Source organism: Lissotriton helveticus, chromosome 2_1, assembly GCF_964261635.1.
Source record: "Lissotriton helveticus chromosome 2_1, aLisHel1.1, whole genome shotgun sequence".
Lineage (NCBI taxonomy): Eukaryota > Metazoa > Chordata > Amphibia > Caudata > Salamandridae > Lissotriton > Lissotriton helveticus.
The window spans coordinates 434586706-434609809 of NC_136059.1; the positions used below are offsets into that span (position 1 = coordinate 434586706).

At 46.4% G+C, this 23104-nt stretch overlaps 1 protein-coding gene across 1 annotated transcript in view; it reads right to left on the reverse strand.

Moving 5' to 3' along the window:
• The window catches only part of MOCS2 (molybdenum cofactor synthesis 2), a 49979-nt gene extending 41066 nt beyond the window's left edge, over positions 1-8913 (reverse strand). Inside the window, exon 1 of the mRNA XM_078675064.1 lies at positions 8767-8913. Within this exon, the coding sequence (XP_078531190.1) occupies positions 8767-8778 (12 nt within the window). The 5' untranslated portion in view covers positions 8779-8913. The remainder of the gene's footprint in view (positions 1-8766) is intronic.
• Between the last annotated feature and the right edge of the window lie 14191 nt (positions 8914-23104).

The following is a 23104-nucleotide window of genomic DNA, read 5'->3' on the forward strand; positions in this document are numbered from 1 at the left end:
TTTCCCACACCTCATCGAGATGTACCCCGACTCATTGACTTTGGGGCAATTTTCCCCATCTCTTAGTGAGGCAATCAGTGTAACTATACTTAAACCGGACAAACTGGCTGAGCTCTGAGATTCAGATTGCCCCTTGTTCCTAATAAATATAGATAATAAGATATGCGCGAAAGTCGTAGCAATCCGCCTGTTGCCTCTCATGCCCTTAACCGTGCTGCCTGATCAGTCGGGGTTTATACCAGGGTGTGCCACATTGCACAATCTTCGTACTATATTCTCCGTAATGCACCATATTCACCCCTCTCTACCAGCAATACCAGCTCTCCTTGACGCCACTAAGGCATTTGACTCCCTCAAATTTCTCCGACGCCTGGGATTCAGCCCTAACTTCATTCAAGAAATACATTTGTTTTATACACTCCCCCAAAGCTCGCATCAGACTGAATAGACAAGTCTCAGACCCAATAGAGATTATGCAGGGTACAAGGTAGGGATGCCCTCTATTCCCGCTCCTGTTTGCGGTGGCTAGGGAGCCACTGGCAGCTAGGCTGCACCAGCACCATGCAGAGCGCGGCATCGGCTTCACTACCCGGGGGCTGGTTGTGTCAATGTATGCTGATGATATCTCTATCTATATTCATGGGACGCCAAGAAACCCAGAGCCTAGGGGGATATTCTAGAATTCAGATCAATTGGGGAACATCAATACTTTTCCAGCTTACGGAGGCCACAACGCCATACCAGACCAAGTACCCACTGAAATGGGCAACGGAACCAACTATATATCTAGGTATATGGCTAAGCAGAGACCCGGAGGAACTCTGTAAGGTGAACTATGGACTGGCTAGAATCGCACATTCAGCTATGGAATAAATTACCATTACACCTCGACGGGCACATAGCTCTTGCAAAAATGATTGTGCTACCAAAATTTTTATACCCATTCGTCAATGTCCGCTCCCCCTCACAGCACGGTTCTGTAAGCGGCAACAATCCAACATGACCACACTTGCGTAGGCGGGCCGAAAGCCCAGGGTATCATATGAGCTCCTTACGTTGCCACTCACGCGCCGAGAACAGGGAGCACCAGACATGCAGCTATATGCCCTCTGTGCTCAGGTGAGCTTTTTACACTTCTGACTCTATCCCACCTCATTTCAACCGCACTTAGCAGTGGAACGCGACCAAGGGTCCCCATGGCTGCTTGCAACAGCACTTTACCAGCCGTACTACTAGGCACCGAAGACCAAAATAAACACGGTGGAATGTAGGCGATGGGCATGGGACGGCATTCCCCAACAAACTGGGCTTACAGCGTCATACGCGCCATCCGCTGCGCTGACGGACAATCCCATATTTCCCCCATTACAGGATAAGGGCGCTGCAGGTCACACTAGCGCACTTGGCATCAAAATTTTTGCCTGCTTATACCCGGAAGGCCAGTTTATCTCCCCATTCACCGGCAGTACCGAGCAAGAGCTCACACCAATAGATACACTACTATACTTTATGTAAAGGAATCTCCGGACGGGTCCCTGCGCCTTATTACAATAATACTTCTGCTAGCTAAACACAGAGTAGCGATACATTGGGGGCGCAAGCCAGTGCCCAATAGCAGAGCATGGCTGACAGACGGCTCATACTGCCAGGAAAAACTAACCACAGTTTGGGATCTTATGCCTCCAAAGACCCGCCCTAAAGACATTTGGGACCCTTTCACCACGTACCTCTGACAAAGAGTCAGTGATGAGACAGACACACCTGACCCTGCAATTTCCAGTGCTTAGGTCACCTCCTTGTGATGACTGTCGGGTCGCGATTTCCTGCCATTATCCCTTTCTCAAAAGTATAAAGTAAAAAATAAAAATAAAAAAAATAAAAGGTCACCACGCTATCGTTACTGACATTCATGACTTCACAGGGTGTGAGAACGTGGCTGATTCGTAGTTGTTAGCCCAGGCAATCGAACCCTCAGCAAGTTCTATATCCAGAATCCTGCTTTTTTGATTCCTAACGTAAGCAGCTTTGGCTATAAATTGGTCTACTCTGCATTTTTCGCTACACAGCTTTAAATGTCAAGAGCTTAAACTTCTGAATATTAAGTAACTCATTTCTAAGGCCACCCAGGACACATTTGAGATGCAGACATTCCGCCTTTGAGTAGAATAAATTGACATATACCTGTGACAGACTGGGACCAATTCTGTATGCCTAAAGTGTCTCCGTTATCATTTTACTAAAGGACCACCTACTATGTGACACTAATGCAATACTTTCCTTCAACTATCTACTGAATTGTTCCACTTGTCCATTTACATAGGGATCATCTATTATTGAGGTGAAGTGCAAAATGCTGCATTTTCCCAAAAAGTCTTCCAATTCAGCTGAAAACAGTTACAATTCATTATCCATAACTAAAGTTCCTCTGATTCTTTTCATACAGAATGCATTCATGGGGAATCCAAGACATAATGGTCACTGGGAAGTTTAATAAATTTCACTTTGGACCATTTTGAGTGGTACTCTACTGAAGCTAAAGCACACTTTAATTGGTTAGGAAGCACTTGGAAAGACCACACAATGTCTAAAGTGAGCTTTAGGTAGGAAGAGGCAGGCCATTTGACAGGGCATATAGGCATAGTAGAGGTCTTAGCGTATTTGTCAGAATCGGCACAGGTTTCACAATCCCTCACCTACTGATTTCCTTCATAATACACACAAGGTAAACAGAAGTGTAATCTTGGAAATGTATTCTATGTAGACATGCCCATGAACCCTTGCGGTCCGTTCTTTAGCAGTTTACGCCTGGCTTGGTCAGGTGACATGCACTTTCCATTTCTTTTTACCAAAGCACCTTCAACTGCAAGTTTCAAAGTTACATGACAGAATGAATGGAAGTCTGCATAAAATGTCCAGGTTGACAGCAAACCTTCTGTAAGATACCTCAACAATTTTGAGTGTCTCATCCTTGATATCAGCCACCTGGCAAGCTTTCTTGGAAATACCCCAAAATTCTTGGTCTACCCTCTCCCTTATTGAAGATATTACAAAAGATCCATCACCATTAGGGTGTTGCAAAGGGGTGCATGTCAAATTACAGCATTGACATTCTTTTTAGTGGGAACCAAACTAATCATACGGCAGTATACTTGTAATTTCAAATACAATCTTGCTATTCTGGTCCCTGAGTTTCTTACTCCGCTGGGAGACCAGATATTTACCAGTGGTTTTATGTAAATGTTAATGTAAATGTGGGATTCTTGTAAAGCGCACTGTTACTCTACCCGAGTGTCCTGGCGCTGTAGACCGCTGGGGAACCCGTCCTGGTTTTCCCTGTGAGATGGTCCCTTTCTGGGTATCTCCAGGGTGAAACCAGGCATCCCCGGCGTCTGTGGGGGGCCGTTGTAGAGATGAGGCAAGCTTAATGCCCAGAGTTACCGAGTGTGTTCCCTGGTTAGATTAGGCACTGAGGCGAGAATTATCGAGTCTGTTGACCCTGGTCCAAGACCCTGCCGCGTCGGGAATTGAACCCTGGTCCCGGGCCGTTCTCTGCTTACAGGTCTGCCGCCTCTAACCAGTGAGCCACACCACTCCACTATGATCTGATCTCTTAAACTCCACTTGCCCCACTGAGAGTACTAGAAATGGTCGATAGCTCAAACACAGGCTAACAGTTCCCTCTCAATTACCACATATGTATGTTCAGTGTGGTTCTACAGTTCCACGGAGCCTGCTTCCCCCCTAGTGCCATGAGACCCTCACTGGTCAGTATTTGCTCTTTACCAACCACATTTGATTGAATCTATGATTCTAACCGTTTTAAAGGCAGGCACCACATTACTTTCAGAATTTCTATAACTCTGGGTAACAAAATCCCAAAACCACAGACCCTTTTGTCTACAGGGATCAAACATCTAACCACAATCATATGATTTGAGAGTAGGAGCATTGGCAATGTTAACCTTTACTGAATTAAAAGGTTTTTGTTGTAGATCACCAATACAAATGGTTGCCCTTATGCAGTAATAGTCTGACTGGCTTCATAAGTTCTTCAAACTGTTCAACCAAACTACTTTAATATTCATTGAAACATGCAAAAGAGAGGAGGTTTTCTGAGGAATCTATGCCAGTGCATGCTCTGTGGCTTACACATGGTCTACAGTGAGTACTATTACCTCATTAGAGACTTAGTTACCTAAATTATTCACTTTTCATCTGAACAAGGAACACTTGTGTTGTAAATAAGATAAGTCCATTCCATGTAGTTTCTTTATGTAGAGTTATTTCAAGTCAAGATCTTATGTAGAACCCAACCAGAGGCAGCCTCCCTGCTGCTCCGCCCTTCCTCCAACTGACACTCTCTTTCATCCAACATTCCATAACCAGCTCACACACCACCATTCCACTCCACAGACTGAGCAGCAGGTATAACACAGTTACCTTTCTTATCATAAATAAAAAGCAACAGCAAAAGAATTACAGTAAAATAGATGCATGTACAAGATGGTAGTAATAATTACATGCAAGAAAGGGGCAACATGCAATACATGGAGACGGCGAAAAACATGTATAGAAAACAGCAAAAAGATAAATATTTGGAAGAAGTAAAAGATTACGCAATCCAGCAATTTTAACACTCACCACTTCTCCCCTTCTCATGCAAAGAAACAAATTCCATGCTTCCTTAATCCAAGCCAAAGCAACACATACACTACCACGCCAGCAAAACACAAACTGAACCCAAAAAAACAAACAAGATGGCTGGACAGGTCAACAAGAGGTAGCAACTAAAAGGCGCAACAGAAAACCATACTTGCAAGAAGTTCATTAAAATTCAGTGCTTCCCCCACCAAAAGACAGGGTGTGACATGTAGGAAAAACTATACACAGAACAATGCAATCGCACACACTTCAGTCAACATGGGAGTACATCCCCAAAGAAAAGATGGGGAGTGACGTGTAAAAGACAGTGCTCCACACAGAATCAGAAGAAAACCATGCAAAAACTCCACCCAAACCAAAATCTGGGTTGTAGCAAGTGGAAAAGTCCGCTCCACACGGAACCTGTACGAAAACCAATCAAAACTCCACCCAAACAAAAATCTGGGTTGTGATGTATGGAAAAGTACGCTCCGCACAGAACCTGTACGAAAACCAAGCAGAAACTTGACCCAGAGATCTGTGTGGTGACGCGTGGAAAAATGAAAATAGGGTCCACACGGAATATCGGTAAAATGCACATTTCAACATCAACTGACATACTAAGGAATTTCCACACACTGAATAAACAAAACGTTGAATGTGGAACAGACAGCACCACAATGGGTGTTAGAACATCACCAACCCAAAACCACGCAAAAGTGGGAAGCAACAATACAATCAAAAACTATTCTTCACTTATATGATATGCCTGACAACTTTCACATGCTAGGAAACATAACTGCAAGTATACACTATTAAGCAATCACGTTAAAGTTAAAAGAAATGAAAATACGAGGACTCAACACAAGCAGACACTAGAATCAGCACAAACAAAACACACATAAAGAAGCGTTGAACCTTTAGAAACATGAATCAATAATAAGGCATTAGGACATTCGAAGTCACACAAAAAACAATGGGAAAGATGCAAACTGAGTAAGGTAAAACTCTGGTCAGCGATCTCTAACCCGAGTACAGTACAGTCTTATACACAACAGATTAAGGAAAGTAGTGAAACACTACTCGCACGAAGACTTGCTGACATTGGAACACTCGAAGTAAAGAACTATCCCCATTCTGCTGTTACTGAGAATTAGTTGCAAGGTTTGTAAGGGGATATGATTGTCATAGCGAGTCACTAAAATCATTGTGAATGCAGCAGTGAACAGAACCAAACAGGAAACAAAAATTGGGGATTTCATACTGTCCTTACCCCAGTAAACGCCGTGCCATAAAAAGAGAAAGAAAAACAAAACACGTTGCCTCACAAATTACCTCCACTGTAACCATCGTTCTCCCAAGAAGCGGCAGGTCCAGTCGCACAACAAACGCTCCGGTTGAACTGCCATTACTGCAGTGTTTCAACTTGAAATAACTTTTTCCAAACACAAGATGGCAGCACGTTTTAAACGTCCCGCCGGATGGCTCCTGGGATGTCTGTGCATGTGACGTCTGGAGGCAGCATCACGAGGATCCATGGAGACAAAAGGTGCAGGTAAAATTGCATGCGAGGTGGGAATGGTGTGCACCTTCAAACGATCGAGAAGCGGTTGAACTGGCAAATGTAAAGCGCAGCCAGAGAAGAGCGAAAACAAAAAAATGGCTCACTTCACAAACTCACAATCAGCAATTGGGCATTTGCTTTGGTACCCAGCAGCACAGCACGTAGACAAGACACGTAACATGTCCAGAGACTCCCATCAGCATCGAGCAAACAGCGTACTCGATCATGCATCCAGGCAAACAGCTGGGTTGAATCAGGGCCACTCGGGTAGAGGCACATGCAGGAACAGCAGGTCAAAGGACAAAGAAGGCCTCTGGGGCACTAAACAGCAGGGTCATTCCTGCGCCAAAGCCCACACACAGATGAGAAACTGCACTTTGAGAAAACACTGTCCCAAAGGAGCTGGCAAGGAAGGGAAGTAAAGCAGAAACTGGCACTTGCTTGTTACGACAAACAATGGAGTGGTCACGGATGGGGTTCCGGGTGCCAGAGTCTTCAAGTTCAGTTCAATTGCTTCAGTTTCAATGCAGTTACTTCCAACTTGACAGTTTCACTTTAATCAGGTAGCACACTGTTGTAAATGATATCCAAAAGCAGAGAAGTATCCAATAATAGGATATGCGCGTTGAGGGCTTATCATGCTGAAAGGCTCCGTCGTGTTATCCAATAGGAAGACGATAACTCTGAATAAATTGACGAAATGTCCTTTTTGCGTGGGAAAGAGGGGTGGAGTTGAATCCCATCCTCGTCGCCAAAATGTTGTAAATGATATCCAAAAGCAGAGAAGTATCCAATAATAGGATTTATTCCATAAGTACAACTCCACCCGGCAGCGGAGCGTCTGATCAGCGGTAAGCCAACTTAACTAAGTCAACCGCAGATCCACCAACGTCCGTGCGCGAGTGTACATATATTTATACAATAACATGTTGTGAGCATGAGACTTAACACTATCGTCACACGTCGCGTGGTACTCTCCATGCATGAGATGTTCCACGCGGCGTATGACGCTTACTAATATTCATATTACATTACACACACTCAGGTTCTTTCTTCACAAATGGTCGCCAAAATATGTTGTAAATAAGATAAGTCCATTCCATGTAGTTTCTTTATGTGGATTTATTTCAAGTCAAGATCTTATGTAGAGCCCCACCAGGAGCAGCCTCCCTGCTGCTCAGCCCTTCCTCCAACTGACACTCTCTCTCATCCAACATTCCATAACCTGCTCTCACACCAACACATTCCACTCCACAGACACACATAATGAGCAGCAGGTATAACAACTTGTCAGCACTCAAACCCAAACCATGACTAAGCAGTCTGGTCTATTGTTAAGTATTCCAAGATGACCTTCTTTGTTTTTGGAAAAGACCAACATATCATCTTTAAAGATCTTACCGATGAAACCACATCTTTAAAAAACAAGCAGTACATAACCCTATAAATAACAGATACGCTAAAACAGTTGCAAGGCATTCTTTTGTAGGAAAAAAGGCCAAAAGGTGTTATGAAAGAGGTAAGTAACTTGGACTAAGTAGCCAGCTCCACTTGATGGTATGTCGCTTTAGGTCTAGATCACTGATGCTTCATCTAACATCAGTCTCTCATTGATATTGGGTAACATGCGGGTATCAAATACAATACCAATGGTTAAAGCTCTAAAATTAATAAATAATCATAACGTTTCAACTCTTGTTTTAGACAATACAACAAGAGAGCTCACTCAGACAAATCTACAACTTCCATAATACCAATTTTTACTTTTTCCTCAAAACATATCCTGCAATGCATTCCTCACATTTATGGGTACCACCGTGAGTATCTGTTCTACAGGAACAGCACCACTTTTGAGACTACTCTTTTGCTGAAATCCTTTAACTTCTTAAGTGCGGTGAATGAACCATTCACATCCATCGCACTACCTTCTCAGAGCGGTGGATGTGAACGCTTCTTCCATCAACTGTAATAGAAATCCATTCTGCTTTTTACATAAGTTTCCATTGCATTAAAGAAAATCAATTTTGTGTGATGAGCACTGTGCACAGAACGCTGAAGTTATAAAGCTACAATCATAAACATAATAAGCAAAATAATATCTCCAAATGCCCAAAGTGTTCCAGAACACTAATCTAATTGGTTATTACAAGCTGCGTCATTGATTTAAAAACTGAAAAAGCTCCAGTGAATTAATGCAGAGAACGTCTACCTGCAGCATGCCCGACGTCAAAAAAGTAAATGGACCATTGATGGCAAAAGTGTTAGAAGAAACTTGGTCGTGCTTCGCTTTAATTTGTGCCAATTTAAAAAGTATCAACCAAGGAGTCACCAAGGAGATATGTGGCCATATTGGTGTACAAGGTTGCAAGCTGTGTGCCTTTATGGCGTTTTGGGACCCTGGGGTGACTAGCAAAAATGTTTTCGTACATGGTTGAAGTCATTCTATTCTCTAGAATACAAGATTCTTCAAAACAGAAACGTCTGTGTTTCAGACCGATCATTAACATAAACCTCCTGCACTACTGCAACGAATGATTGTCGTTTTTAAATAGTACACGTACCTCGCAGTTCATGAATGCAACGCACACTGCAAAGTGTGTAAAATAATTCGAGGGTATTTAACAGACGAACATAGCCCAGCAACAGCAAGAACACACACTGTCAGCCACACAAGGTTGACACGCACACATGTAAGAACACGTCCTGGAACATTTTACACAAGCTACATTTTGATTTGCCAGCTTTTTCGGCTTTTGATTGGATGCTCTGTCCTCCCATTTGATTGGACTATCATTTGCTACTTTTCCATCCAATCATGCTAAGTTGCAGTATGTTGCCACTAACTGGTGTTTTAGGCTTTGTGATATTTTGATCAATTGGATCAATTGGAATTTGATTTTGCGAGTTGTTAAATGTAGGTGCAACTTTGTAACTGGTACGGAGTTGTTTCTGAAATTGATGTCAGGGAATGTTGTAAAAGACTGAGATTGTGCGTTCTTTTATAGTGTATATGTAGCGCATACATGGATCTGTTGGTGCCTTTTTCTCTTAATATATCAATTAAAAGCTCATCAAACGGACCGGTTGTCGTATTAACCCCCTCATGATTTTGGTGCTCCTTTACTGGACCTGTCCAACACATTTCAGTGCAGGTTGCTATGTAAATAGTAAAAACACATTTAGCTATACAGTGAAAACATGACAAATAGTACAGTGAAAACTATGAAGGTTTATTAAAGGTTTACATAATTACAGACATACTTTAAAGTCAATTAGTTACTTAAATAATAACATAAAGCTCAGAATAAAATGCAAATAGACAAATAGCAAAACAAATAAAGTAAGTCGTAATTCGGAGGTGAGATTGACATTAGTGTTGCTTTCTAAAATCGAAGGAAAGTGAGCCCAACACCCCTCGGATGAGGCGTCTTTGATAATGAAAAGTACAATGAAAATCATACATGAATACAGTTATGGTAGAATCACAATTGGACCAATCAAGTTAAAGAAAGAGCGATACAATTTCTGAAACGCTTTATTCTGCACTATCCAACAGATTTACATAATGCAGTTCTCAACCCTGGTGATTTTCAGCCACCTAATGATTAGTACAAATTTCAGTCCATAAAATAAAAGATCTCATGAAAATTACACCATGGTTCTAAAGATGGAGCATTGGGAAACAGTGTGCTATAGACATCTAAAGACAGGAAATACCACACTGTGCCTGTGGAAGTGTCATCTCTCAAAACATTATTTAGACGATTGCTTATACAAGATTTGTGTGTGTTCAGAGATAGAAATGAAAAGATGACTGTGTGCTGGAAGGTGATTGCAAGCAAAGTTGCTATTTTGAATTTGAGGCTCACATTAGCTAATGGTAGCATAAGCACAGTTGCTCAACGTAATTCCTTAATTCAGCTGAATGTTAATTTTCTTTTGTTGTGTTAATGTTATTATGCATAAAATTATAAAACCCTACATCATGGGTACTCACAAACTTTTTCTCGGGAGCCAAATTTACATTGTGGTTTGGGTCCGAGGGCCGCACCTGTGGGGGCGGGGTCAGTGGGGGAGGGGCTAGAGCAACAACAAAAAACTGGGACCATGAGGTTGATCAAAGGTCCCTGCAGCGGACTCCTTCGTCCACTGAGCCACCAAACCCGATATACACACATCTCTCTTTCTCTCTCTCTCTCTTTCTCTCTCTCTCTGTCTCCCTCTCTCCATCCCTCTCTCTCCCTTTCTCCCTGTCTCCCTCTGTCTCACCCACTCTGACTCTCTCTCTCTCCCTCTGACTGTCTCACTCCCTCTCTGTCTCCCTCTCTTTCCTTCCCTCTCTCCTCCCCCTCCTGTCCCCTCTCCCTCACTCCCCTTCCTCCTCTCCCTCCCTCACTCCCCTTCCCTCATTCCCCTCCCCTCACTCTCTCACTTCCGCCTCCCTCCCTCACTCCCCTTCCCTCACTCCCTCACTTCTGCCTCCCTCCCTCACTTCCGCCTCCCTCCCTCACTCCCTCAATTCTGCCTCCCTCCCTCACTCCCCTTCCCTCACTTCCGCCTCCCTCCCTCTGCCTCCCTCCCTCCGCCTCCCTCACTCCCTCCCTCACTCTCACTCCCCTTCCCACACTCCCTCACTTCTGCCTCCCTCCCTCACTCCCTCACTTCCGCCTCCCTCCCTCACTTCTGCCTCCCTCCCCCACTCCCCTTCCCTCACTCCCTCACTTCTGCTTCCCTCCCCCGCCTCCCTCACTCCCCTTCCCTCACTCCCTCACTTCTGCTTCCCTCCCCCGCCTCCCTCACTCCGCCTCCCTCCCTCTGTCGCCCTCCTCCCTCTGTCTGTCTCCATTTCTCGGTCTCCCTCCCTCCCTTTCCCTCCCTCTCCCTCTGTTTCCCTCCCTCCCTCCCTCTCCCTCACCCTCTCCCTCCCTCTGTCCCTCGACGTAAAGAGTTTCACTACCTTCAGAATGCTCTTGCCCCATGAACTCCTATTCAATAGGACATTCTCAGCAGTAGCTAATCTTGATTCAGTTCACTTTCTGGAAGTAGCATCTCTTACGTGCCCTCACTTCATACAGAGTGCCACCAACCTTGTGAACCCTGAGGTGTTCCGAGACCCTTGCCACACTATGATGCAGCATTATATTCTAATGCTAAAAGCATTGCATGTCTCTCCAAAAGCAGCATAGACAAATGCTCTTCTTGGGCACTCCCAAGCAGGATGAAGAAGCGCATGACCCCACTACCATATCGGAAACTGCCCTTGACTCGATACTGAAGGAACTAGCTGCATTACATTTTATTTAGAGCAGTGCATCTCTGTGGTAAAATGTCACCTTGAGTAGACGGCTAACATGACTGTGCCTGCCAGGTCTGAGACAGCTTCCCGCTTCCAGCCGCACCCGAGCACTTCACACGTCTTTAGAAAGACCATTTGCATGTTAGTGGGGCTTTGTTGATTTCACCTCTTCTTAGGCCCCTGCAGCTCCGCTCTGTGGGGGCCGGGTGATTAATTCCAGTGATAGGCAGAGCGGAGCTGCAGGGGCCTAAGAAGAGGTGAAATCAACAAAGCTCCACTAACATGCAAAATTGCAAATGGTCTTTATAAAGACGTGTGAAGTGCTCGGGTGCGGCTGTGTGTGCGCGAGAGACTCTGCTGCTCTGCCTATCACTGGAATGAATCACCCGCCCCCCACAGAGCAGCAGAGTCTCTCAGAGTGTCGCTGCTGCACCCGGCAGTGTTTGCAGACATTCTTTAAACAAGCATTTACAATGCAACGGTTTCGCCTTTGGAAAAGTTTGAGCTATTGGCATTGTGAATGACAAACTTTTTATTTATGTGTTGGTTTTGAAAACAGATAAATAAATGGCATTGTCAATTACAATGGCAATAGCTTAATCTCTCGCAAATGCGATTTGTATTGCAACTATTTCAGTTAGCATTTTGCACTACGATGAATACTGGCTTGTGCATTTACTCCTGCAGAAGAGTATCAAGAGGAGAGTCAGCAGGCGTCCCTGTAGGAGGTAGTGTATTCAAGACTGCAATACAATACATGCTCCCTTCCCAACTCACTTGGTCTCGAACACCCAGTCATACACTGCACCACCATACATTGCGACACAAATCTGGACATACATTAAAACAAAAACCCGGCTGTTTGTCTATAGTTGATTGTACTCGGTGGCCTTGAGAGAGGAGGCAGAACTGTGGTGAAACTGCTGGGTTTGTGTGTACGAGGGAGGAGATGAATGTTTTCTCTGTATGTCACCAGAGGCCTGTACTCAACACTATTACTAACCCCCCAAAAGAGCATGAACCGTCAAGTCACGCACACCAACATCAATACTGGCACCAGAGATGGATGAGTGTTTTCCTTTTTCATGGAAGCAGGGCTCAGTGTACTCTAAAATTCTGGATTCGTTTAACGTGAAGACACACGTGGATTATTCTGTTTGAGTGATCCCTTCCCTGATATTGGGACATGCTGAATAGTTTCACATTCAATCTTTTCCAGTGGAATTTTCTGAGCAACGTATACAACATCACCTCACGAGGCTACAGTGACAGTGAAACATCAGCTACAAATCAGAAGATGAGATGACCTGAAGGTAAAGGTGTGCAGGGCAGTGTGTGATAAACACGATGTGAGTAACGCAAGTGCCAGCACATTTACAAAATGTCAAACCCCACAGCATAAGAAAAACAGAGCAGCAACCGCAGCTGTGCTTCTTTGTCCAACGAGGTTCTGCTCTTCCATATCGTACTTTAAACGAAATGCGTGTAACACAATTACAAATGAAATACATACAAGAACGTCCTTTCAGAGATTGAACACCAAACGTGCGCTGTTGAGATTTTAATATGCGATGTGTGCGCTCCCTAAATGTCCCTGTAGAATGAGCTCGACCCGCTGAGCTATGCTAGAAGCATGGGACTTCCCATTGGCAATTCACAGGCACAGCAGCTCTCAAGCACGTGCCCCGTCCTCACTCGGGTGCCGACCCGAGGCACGTACTCGAGCGTGCGGCGCCACGGCTGGGCTTTCCTGTATCACTTTGTTCTGAATAGGTTATAGAGGCAAATGCACAATCCTTGCTTTCCTCTGCACGGGTTTGTGGGTGGAATTCCTAGGGGGCCGTGTGACAACTCGCCAAATGCTCCTGCACAATAAATCATACGATCCAAGCCAGCCATCTATACTTCACCGCCAGCCTCCCATACACTGAACGCCGAACAACCACCCAGCACTGAGCACCTTGCCGTGCCAGCGCTTTAAACATATTTATAGATAACAGTGCATGCAGTGTTAAGTTTAATCTTCAGTATTTCCACTAAACACCCAGACACCACCCAAACAGGCAGAACCCCTGCACTCCAGCCTGATAACGGGCCATAATATTGACATCACGTGTGCTAGACCCTGTGCTTCTTAGCGCCGCACATTCCTCTACTGTGACGCGCATCCCCCGGCATCTTTCTAGAAGAGGAATGAATCAGAAAGCATCAGCCATACCGCACTCCCATCCACATAAGGTCCATGCCAACAAACGGGAGACAACGCTGCGCCATAAACACCCCGGGATGCTGAACTCTACCTGTCCGTCAGGCTGGACCCGCGCCTGCTGCCAGCATCCACACGCACAGATCTCGAGATCAGAGAGAAGCTGCGGGGGGTGAAACGATAAACACCCCCCTCCCTGCACTGTCACACTAATCACCCGGTGCTAAGCATCCCTACCACAAGCACTGACCTGCTGAACGGGGCTCAATAAACATGGTGCTTTGGGGATAGTTTGGAAAGGTCTCTGTACACAAAACCAAACCACCAGCAATGCCCATAGGGAAGCGACCCCCACCCTCCCCGGGGGTGAACCGCACCTTCCTGCTGGGTGGTGATTCCAAAGTCAACCCGAGCCCTCCCGCCGGCATTAATCTGTGCACGCTACGCTTTCTGATTCAGAATGCGACCCCTCGGCTTCCCTGCGTGGGGGACGGCGTCTCATCTGACCCACGCAGCGCAACTTCAGCCCTCGCTCCCGGTGACTGGAGCCGTCCCTTGGGAGGGCTGCGGGAGAGGACGGGAGCAGCGCTGCGCGGCTCCAGGCGCGGGTGAAACCAGACACAGGCATCCAGCGCTGACCCCGCTGTGCGCACAGATGCATGGAGCGCAGATTGCTGTTCACGTTCAATTACAAACAGAGGCAACGCCTACAAGCTGATGAAGTACCTTCACTGCGAAGCTGCACGGGTCTCTCTCACTTCATCTTCCGTTGACAAGGAAACCGAAAAAGCACTTCATTTTCCAGGGGAAAAAAAAGAAAAATACACCTTCCACTGCCATCATGTAAAAACGTTAACATGAACACCGTTGTTCACACCATAAAAATGAATGAGACGAAGAAAACAAGCACTCGATTCTGCCCCACAACGGCGAAGGCACGGACAACGGGAGGGAGGGCGGGGGATAAAGAAGGCACAACAACAACTCCTTGTGGGCGTGTTTTTCGCCCTCTCCCCTTCCCATTGGCTGGAAGGTAAAATTCCAGCCAATGGGAAGAGGAGAGGGCGGGACTTAAAAAAACACACGGAAACGCCCCCGAATCGCGTTTTCTCGGGGAGAAAGTGATTGACGCTGATGTCTTCCAATGGCTAGCCTCCATTTATGGAGCTAGCCAATGAAAGACAGAGGCGGGACTAAGCCACACTGTAGGAACATAAGATTTCTCCTGGGCGGAGCTAGGAGCTCCGGCCCAGGCGAAACCTAAAAAATGTGTTCTTAAAACACGGGTACGATGTCTGCGAGGTCCGTGGGCCGCCAGGGCAGGCTTGCCGGGCCGCTGCCGGCCCGCGGGCCGTACTATGAGTACCCATGCCCTACATCAAATGACCTCTGATGATTTTTGAAATCCACACTTCGTTAACTACATCCCATCATACTACAATTTCATTGATTTCATCATCATTGATAACTTTATTTCGGTCAAAGACCATAAAAGTGCAAGTAAAATACATACAAAGATCACAGATCATTAAAACAATAAATAAAGACAGGTCAATATTAGACTTAAAAATTGATTAAACTAGGTAGTTATCTGGGACATGGAAATATAAAATTCATAGTTGGTCACAGGTATTATACAAAACTTTTCCTTCTACGCCACATGCCAAATAAGAAACGAGATACAGCAAAGACGATGGGGGGGGGTGAGTATCATACATTAAGACACGACGGGCCTGAGTATTTATTTATTTATTTATTTATGCGATTTTATATAGCGCAAACTTTACCCGAAGGTGTCAGAGCGCTTTACATAAGAACCAGTTGAGAAACATAAGGATTTAGGATTACATGCGTTACATAAAGGATACAAACAGAAAAAATTGCAAATGCACAAGATGTAAAGTCACATAAGGAGGAGATACAAATGGATATACTCTAAGAGTTACATAGGAATGGTAGATAGTACAAAGGTCTACTGCATATACTATTGATTAGAGTTATCTCTATATACATAGGGTAGGGATATGACTGCATATACTCTAAGAGTCAAATAGGAATGGTAGATGGTACAAAGGTCTACTGCATATACTAGTGATTAGAGTTATCACTATATACATAGGGAAGGGATATGACTGGATATACTCAAAGAGTCACATAGGAATAGTAGAGTACAAAGGTCTACTGCATATGCTAGTGATTAGAGTTAACTCTATATACATAGGGAAGGGATATTAATGGATATACTCTAAGAGTCACATAGGAATGGTAGATGGTACAAAGGTCTACTGCCTATACTAGTGATTAGGGTTATCCCTATATACATATATATATACAAACATAGTAGATTTCCTCAGGCAGAGTTCCATTAAGTGGGGTCGGAGGGGGGACTTAGTCACAACACCAAGGGAGGGTAGGAGGGATTCGAGGGAATGGAAAAAAGGCAAAACAGAGAGGGGAAGAAACATTTGAGGATCCTCAAGGGGGAAAAGGATAAAAAGACGAGGGAATGGACAAGTTGACGGGTCGGGGACCAGGGAAAAAACGGCCGAGAACAGCAGCAAAATGGCGGGCAGGACAAAGGGAAAAGTAAAGAAGTCCATGAGAGACTGTGGTCCACAATTGCAATGCCTCAAGAGTTTCCCGTACCGGGAGCTGTAATTGTGGTCATACGATTCTCCAAAGCGTCTTCCAGGAGTGCCCTGTCCGGCCTGATGCCTGCTTGTAAGGGTGCTTGTAAAGGTTCTGCAACTAGTCGCTGGCAAAGTCACAAATTGAAATTTAGGGTAATCCGCAACCAGACAGTTCGGGGCAGTCGCTATCTTGCTCACCGGTGTTTGCAACCGAAAACTCAAATTTCGGGGCCAGCTATACAAGTTAGGGCAGTGACAGTAAGCCCATGCACCTCCAACCAAATTCTGGCGCTGGAACACGCTCTCTATTCCGCAGTGTGGTGCTGCAAAGATCCCTTCTGTAGCCTGGAGAGCAGGGTCGACACGGAGCTTCAGCTCCAGGCGCATTTGAGGACAATTTCGGCCGCCATGTTAAAGTCAGGCATTAAGGATTTAAAGCGCTGCAGACTCCACCGCCTCCAGGAACCCCGAGCGCGCTTCACGGTGCTCACCTCTGTGATCCTCAAGGTTCCGGTGTGTCTGTAGCCTCGACGTTTCTCAGAGTGATCGGGCTGTCTCTCATCACGGGTGGGCTCCGGCCGCCATCTTGTCCCTCGCTGGATTGTTGAAGTCAGGCATTGAGGATGTACAGCGCCGCAGACTCCACTGCCTCCAGAAACCCCGAGCACGCTTTGCGGGGCTCACCGCTGCATTCCTCAAGGTGCCGGTGTGTCCATAGCGTCTGTGGAATCCACGTTGTTCAGAGGGGTCGAGCCGTCTCTCATTAAAGGTGGACTCCGGCCGCCATCTTAGCCCTCGCTGAATTCTCTTCCCGGAGAAGTCGCAACAGAGTAAGGCCTGTGCAGACGCTCCAGAGAGAGCGAAATACATTCCACCAGAGCCTCACATCATCCGACGCTGGTAGGTTCTTTTACCGTCGATTCGGCATCGGGGGGGGGGGCGCCGAAAATGTCTGAACCCAAGGTTCCTGCATAATGTAATCAGCCAACATTTCCTTATAGTTTAATATGCAGGACAAAAAAACATAACATGACAGACATCTTCTTGTTTGTAATTACAAGCCGGACAGGCCGTATTTTCTGATTTTGCCCATTTACAAGTAAATGCCCTGAGTGGTAGGCTGCCATGTCTTAACTGGATGTAAAGCTTCCTTCCAAGGGGTGGATGGATTACATCTAAGAATTCCTACAATCGTGATTCAGATTTTACTAGGAGGAACTCTGCAGTCAGTCTTCCCAGGGTAGTTGATCTCTGCAGAGCTAGCGAGTTCTGTTGCCTCAGCTGATTTACAAGTTCCAATTTGGATATTCCCGGGCAGCACCCTGCAGGGTTTTCCCAGAGCTCGGGCAGACCAATCTGGATACTAAGAGCCCTGATGTGGAGCAACCACGGGATATTCTTGGTTTTTAGAAGTGCCCAAACCTCTAGAAATTCCTCTCTATAGGGAGCCAGTGCGGGCACTGACCAAAGCCTCTTCCAGTAAAGCATAGGCCGTGCTGCTACTAGCTCTTCTATTGATTCCAGCCCCAGATCAAGTCGTAGAGGGATAAGTGGTGTACTTAGTGGCAAGCCCAAGAGGTTCCTCATAAAACCCTGCTCCACCCTCAGGAGATTAGATGTACTTTTATGGCCCCAAAGTTTAGCACCATACGTTGAGGCCATTCTAGCCTGGAGTCGATATATTTCAATAACCGGAGCTGCCGGTTTAAAGTCAGAGCTTCTATGGACTTTATTAATACTCCCTGTTACTTGAGATAACCTAAGAGCTGATTTAGAGATTTGGAAACCCCAGTCGAAATTTTCCGTCAAGCTAATGCCGAGATAGACAAAAGTCTGGACTCTTTTTAAGGGGACACCATTAAGGACAGGGTTAGGGCGTGTCTGCCTCGGGGGTTAAAAATCATAAACTTGGTCTTGTCCAAGTTTATCTCTAATCCGCGCGAAGTACAGAACACTGCAAACCCGTCCAAAGTGCTCTGGATGCCCGATGATGTTTTAGATAACAACAAAGTGTCATCCGCAAACATCAGTGCGGGCACCTGCCCTGTAGCCAGTCTGGGGGCGTCATTGTCTGTTACACCAATTAGATGGTCCACAAGTCCATTGATGTAGAGACAAAATAACGTTGGAGCCAGCATGCACCCCTGGCGTACGCGCTTTGAAACAGGAAAACGTGCTGACAAATCTCCATGCCTCCCACACCTTACTTGGGCATAGTTGTTAGTGTGGAGTCTAATTAGGATGTTCAATAGATAGGGCGGGAGACCCAAGTCAGCTAAGACTTTCCACAGCTTTTCCCTTGGAACAAGGTCGAAAGCGGCCCGCAGGTCAACAAAGATGAGGTAGAGGCTGCCACCCTCCATTCTCACCGTTTTCCAAAATAAAACCTGCAGCCGAAATATTTGATCCAAGGTTGAAATGCCTGACCTAAACCCAGCCTGGAGTATAGTCAATATCTCATTCTCCTCCATCCACCCCTGGATTCTATCTAAGATAATCCTGCCCATTATTTTTTGTGTAAGACTGATGGGCTTATAATTAGATGGGGTTAACGGGCAGCCTTTCTTATGGATAGGAACGATCTCAGCTCCAAGCCAAGTGCCTGGTGGGTCGGTCCCCATAAGAATCGCGTTAAATAGGACAAGCAAATACGGTGCCCATATTTTAGGTTGGGACCGAAATAAGTCCCTGGGCATTTTGTCTAAGCCGGGTGCCTTCTTAGGTAGTAGTCTTGCTAGTGCAGACTCGACCTCCTTCAGAGTAATATCCTCGGCCCGTGCCGAATGGTACTCACCCCCCACAACCTGGGAGTCCTGCCTCCCTTTACCACCCAAGGGCTCCACCAATCGATACTCATGGCGGGGCCCTGGGGCGGTCAACAAAGGAGGCACCACAATTTCCCCCAAATCCAACTCTCTGACCCCCACCAATCTATACTCCTGGGAGGGTTCGGGGTTGGGAGGGGGTATAATCTCTACGTCTGAATTGGCATATTGTGCTCCAAAGTGTGCTTCCCACACTGAGGCTGCTATATTCACAGTTGGGACTAGATCTCCACCACTCACACCAGAGCTAACAATAGCCCAAAACGATTTAGAGTCCTTACGTGAGAGTGCAGATCTAAGTTCCTCCCATCTATTTTCCTCCCAGTCCTTCTTTCCCCTAATAATAGCCTTTTTATAGACCAGACGGGATTTCTTGATAGCAGTTCTATCTTCAGTTTTTATTGCAGAAAGCAGGTCTTTTTTTGCTTTCCTGCAAGGGGCGTCATACCAGGGATGTGTCCTGGCATGGTGGGGTTTTATCCTTACAACAGGGCAAAACACATCCGCAAGCCTGAGCACCAGCTGCTTATGGATTTCCAAGGCTTCGCCCTGGGAATTTAGATCCAGATTCTTATTACCTATATCCCCCATATCAGAGAGCAATGGTATAGCTTTTTGATATATTTCAGCAAGTTTGGTGGGAGAGCCCTGAAAGTGAGGCCATTTAACCCGCCGCCTATTATTTGCTATCAAAAGAGGCGGGGCGCGCTATTGGATTCGGGGGGGAGGGTTTGTTAGCCCAAAACTCCCAGGTTTAAGTGTTAATACGAGGGCATTATGGTCACTATCTTGTCTAGGATGAACCCTAAATTCCAACAACCTATCCCAATATCTAGCTTCCATCATTATATAATCAAAGATAGAAGTTTGTTCAAATCTATTAAACGTAACTGATCCCGGTCTGTCAGGCTCCAACCTCCCATTACATGCCCGCAGAGACGTTGTAAGGGAGAATGATTCAATTTGAAGGACCAATGGGGTCCAAGCTCTGCCAGGAGAGATCTGGGGGTCGGGAATATGCCAGAACTGGTCCTCATCGTCCTGTTTTCCCATATCTGGACTCACTAGGTGCTCGAACTGACCATTAAAATCGCCTCCGACTAATAGGGCGACTGATGGGTCAAGTGACTGTATAAACTGCTTTAATGCCACAATAGTGTTGGATTCTTGCCCCCTCGTAAGTGGTGTTGAGTAAATATTTAGTATGGCCACCTGGGGCATGGCTTGAGACGTTAAAAGCACACACTGGACGTCAGGAGAGTTACTTGGTATTTGTACTGCCTGGGCACCCAAATGCATACCCACCCATATTGACAGGCCACCCGATGGTCTCCCCCTGCCCCCTAGTTGTCTCCCCCTGCCCCCTAGTTGTTGCCAGGATATCGAAAGTAGCAAAGCCAGGCATTGCACTCTCCTCCAGTGCCCAAGTTTCCTGCATCAAGCAGATGTCATGCATTGCCATAAAGGAACCCGACTCAGGTAGGGACAATTTATTTTTCATCCCCACCACGTTTCAGGACAATATTTTTATACTTCCGTCAGCTGCCCCAGTACTAGCTGATGCTTTGCCCTTGCTTTTGTTACGCCCAGCACTACATATTAACGTATTGAGCGCAAGTGCCTTTTCCTTTAACTCACCTCTGAACAGCACCTCAATAGAGGCACAGACCCCCGCATATTGCCTGTTTTCCCCCTGTTCCAACCTACCCTCTGTGGCCAGGTATTGAACCGTGGATACATTTTCAGGGGTACTACTGGCATCATTACCCCCCACTGTCGCTGTTAAACCTGCTGTTCCCCCTATCTTTTTGCCTCTACCTCCTGTATTTTTGATGCTGTGCTGAATTTCGTTGTTGCTGGTTTAGATGCTTTAGATGCTTTGGACACTCTGCCACTGCTGATCAGTGCCAGAGTGTAAGTGCTCCCTATGTAAATTGTTATTCTGATTGGATATACATGTTTTTTGGCATTTTTGTATCACCATGAAGTCCCTAGTAAAGTGCACTGGGTGTGCCAGGGCTGGTGATGACAAATGCTACTAGTGGGCCTGCAGCACGGATTGTGCCACCCACCGGAGTAGCCCTAAAAAGATGTCTCAGGCCTGACACTGCAGTGCCTGTGTGCAGTTTAAACTGCCATGTCCTCCTGGTCAGTGTCCCCACGGACCAGGCCTAACCCTTCCCTTTTTGTGCGCATCAGTCACCCCTATGGAAGGCCCAAGGTACCCCCCTGGGCAGGGTGCAGTGTATGTAAAATGTAGAGCATGTACTAGTGCAGGTGACATGCTCTGGTAGTGAATGGCAGCCATTTTCGTTTTCACTATTGTAAGGCTATCTTGCTCCATAGATTAACATGGGGGATGCTAGCTATAGTGGCTTCCAGTATTTCTTCCCATAGGAACAAGATAGGACATAAGTATCTAGTATCCCTGAACTCAGAATTTAATAACACATCTTTTAGGAAAGGTTGTTTTTAAATCCTGTGTTTGAGAACAGCACTTTTAGAAAGTTGCTGTTCTCTTGTCTGACCCTTCTGTGTGCCTGGGCCTGTTTGTGTATTGACTGTCTGGTTTGAGAGTGACAGGGGCTGGGGATTCCCCAGGAGGCTGGCTGAGTCAACCCTAGGCTGTATGACTGCATTTGCAACTGGAGTGGTGGGAGGAGTTAGCACCTGGGCCTGAATAGGGCTGTGCCTGCCTTCCACAATGCTGGCTCCACCTCCTGCTGGGCGGCTGACGACCCTGCCCCTCACTCTGAAAGGAAAGAAGAAGCCAGCAAAACAAAGTACTCAGGAAACGCCCAGAACTGGTTCAGACCGGGCTCAGGGCCTACATGCACAGAGAGAACAAAGACTTTAGGGGTATAAGGACAGGACCCCTGACAACAGAAAATTAGATCATCCTGGAATCAAGAAGGAACCTCTGCCAAGGAGAAAACTGACTCTGAAGAAGGAAGACTGTCCTGCTGTTGCTCTGCTGGACTGACCTGCTGTTGCTTTGCTGCCAAGTAGAGGGGAATGACTTTTCTAGTGTGCTGTGTCCCCTGTCTTGAAGGAATCTCCAAGGGCCTGAGAAGAGCTGGCTCCCTGTTCTGAAGTCCCAGGAACAAAAGGACTTCACCCCCAGCTTCCCTGAACTCTGCTGAGAGAGTTCTGTCCTTCCTAGAGTGCTTGATCCAGTTGTGAGGCCTCTGGAAGTTGTACCTGTGCTGGGAAGCTTGAAACTAAGCTTGAGAGACTTTTGCCATTGAAAAGTGTTGCATCGCTCGCTTGCGGAGCGCATCCCCGACAGTGCGAGAAGTTTCCCGCCGCTACGAAGGTCGAGATCGTCGCAGCGCCTGACGCCACTGCCAGAGCCGTGCAATCCTTCGTTTGCGGGACACACCAGACCGGAGCGGGAAAGTTGAACATCGCTGCGAGTGTCGTCGCAGAGCCTGTCGTCGCTGGGTGAGATCGCCGCACCGCTTGCTGCGGACCGCATCACGTCGCTGCAAGCATCGTCGCAGAACCATCGCATTGAGGAGCTGAGAGAGAGAGGATCACCGCTGGACCGCGCATCGTCGCCCCGGAGATCGTCGCAGCCCCTACGAGATCGTCGCATCGTGCCTTTGCGAGAACAAACTTCCTACGGAACCTACGCACCGGAATCCATACAAGTGGCCTTCCTCCCCATACAGACCGGATTCGTCGCAACACGCCCGCTGCTGCAGCGGGGCTGTCACATCGCCTCCCCAGGGTCTCAGGAGCAACGCATCGCTTGTTTTCCACCGCACCAGCTTCTGCTTTTTGGAACTTTGTTGCAACTAAAAGGTACTGTGAGTAAAGGTGACGCAACTGTGAACTTTTCACGCATCTGTAGAGAATTCTATCGCAACTTAGAGAATTCTATCGCAAACCTTAAGAACTCTTTTTGAAACCATATTCTTGAACTGTGTATGTTGGATT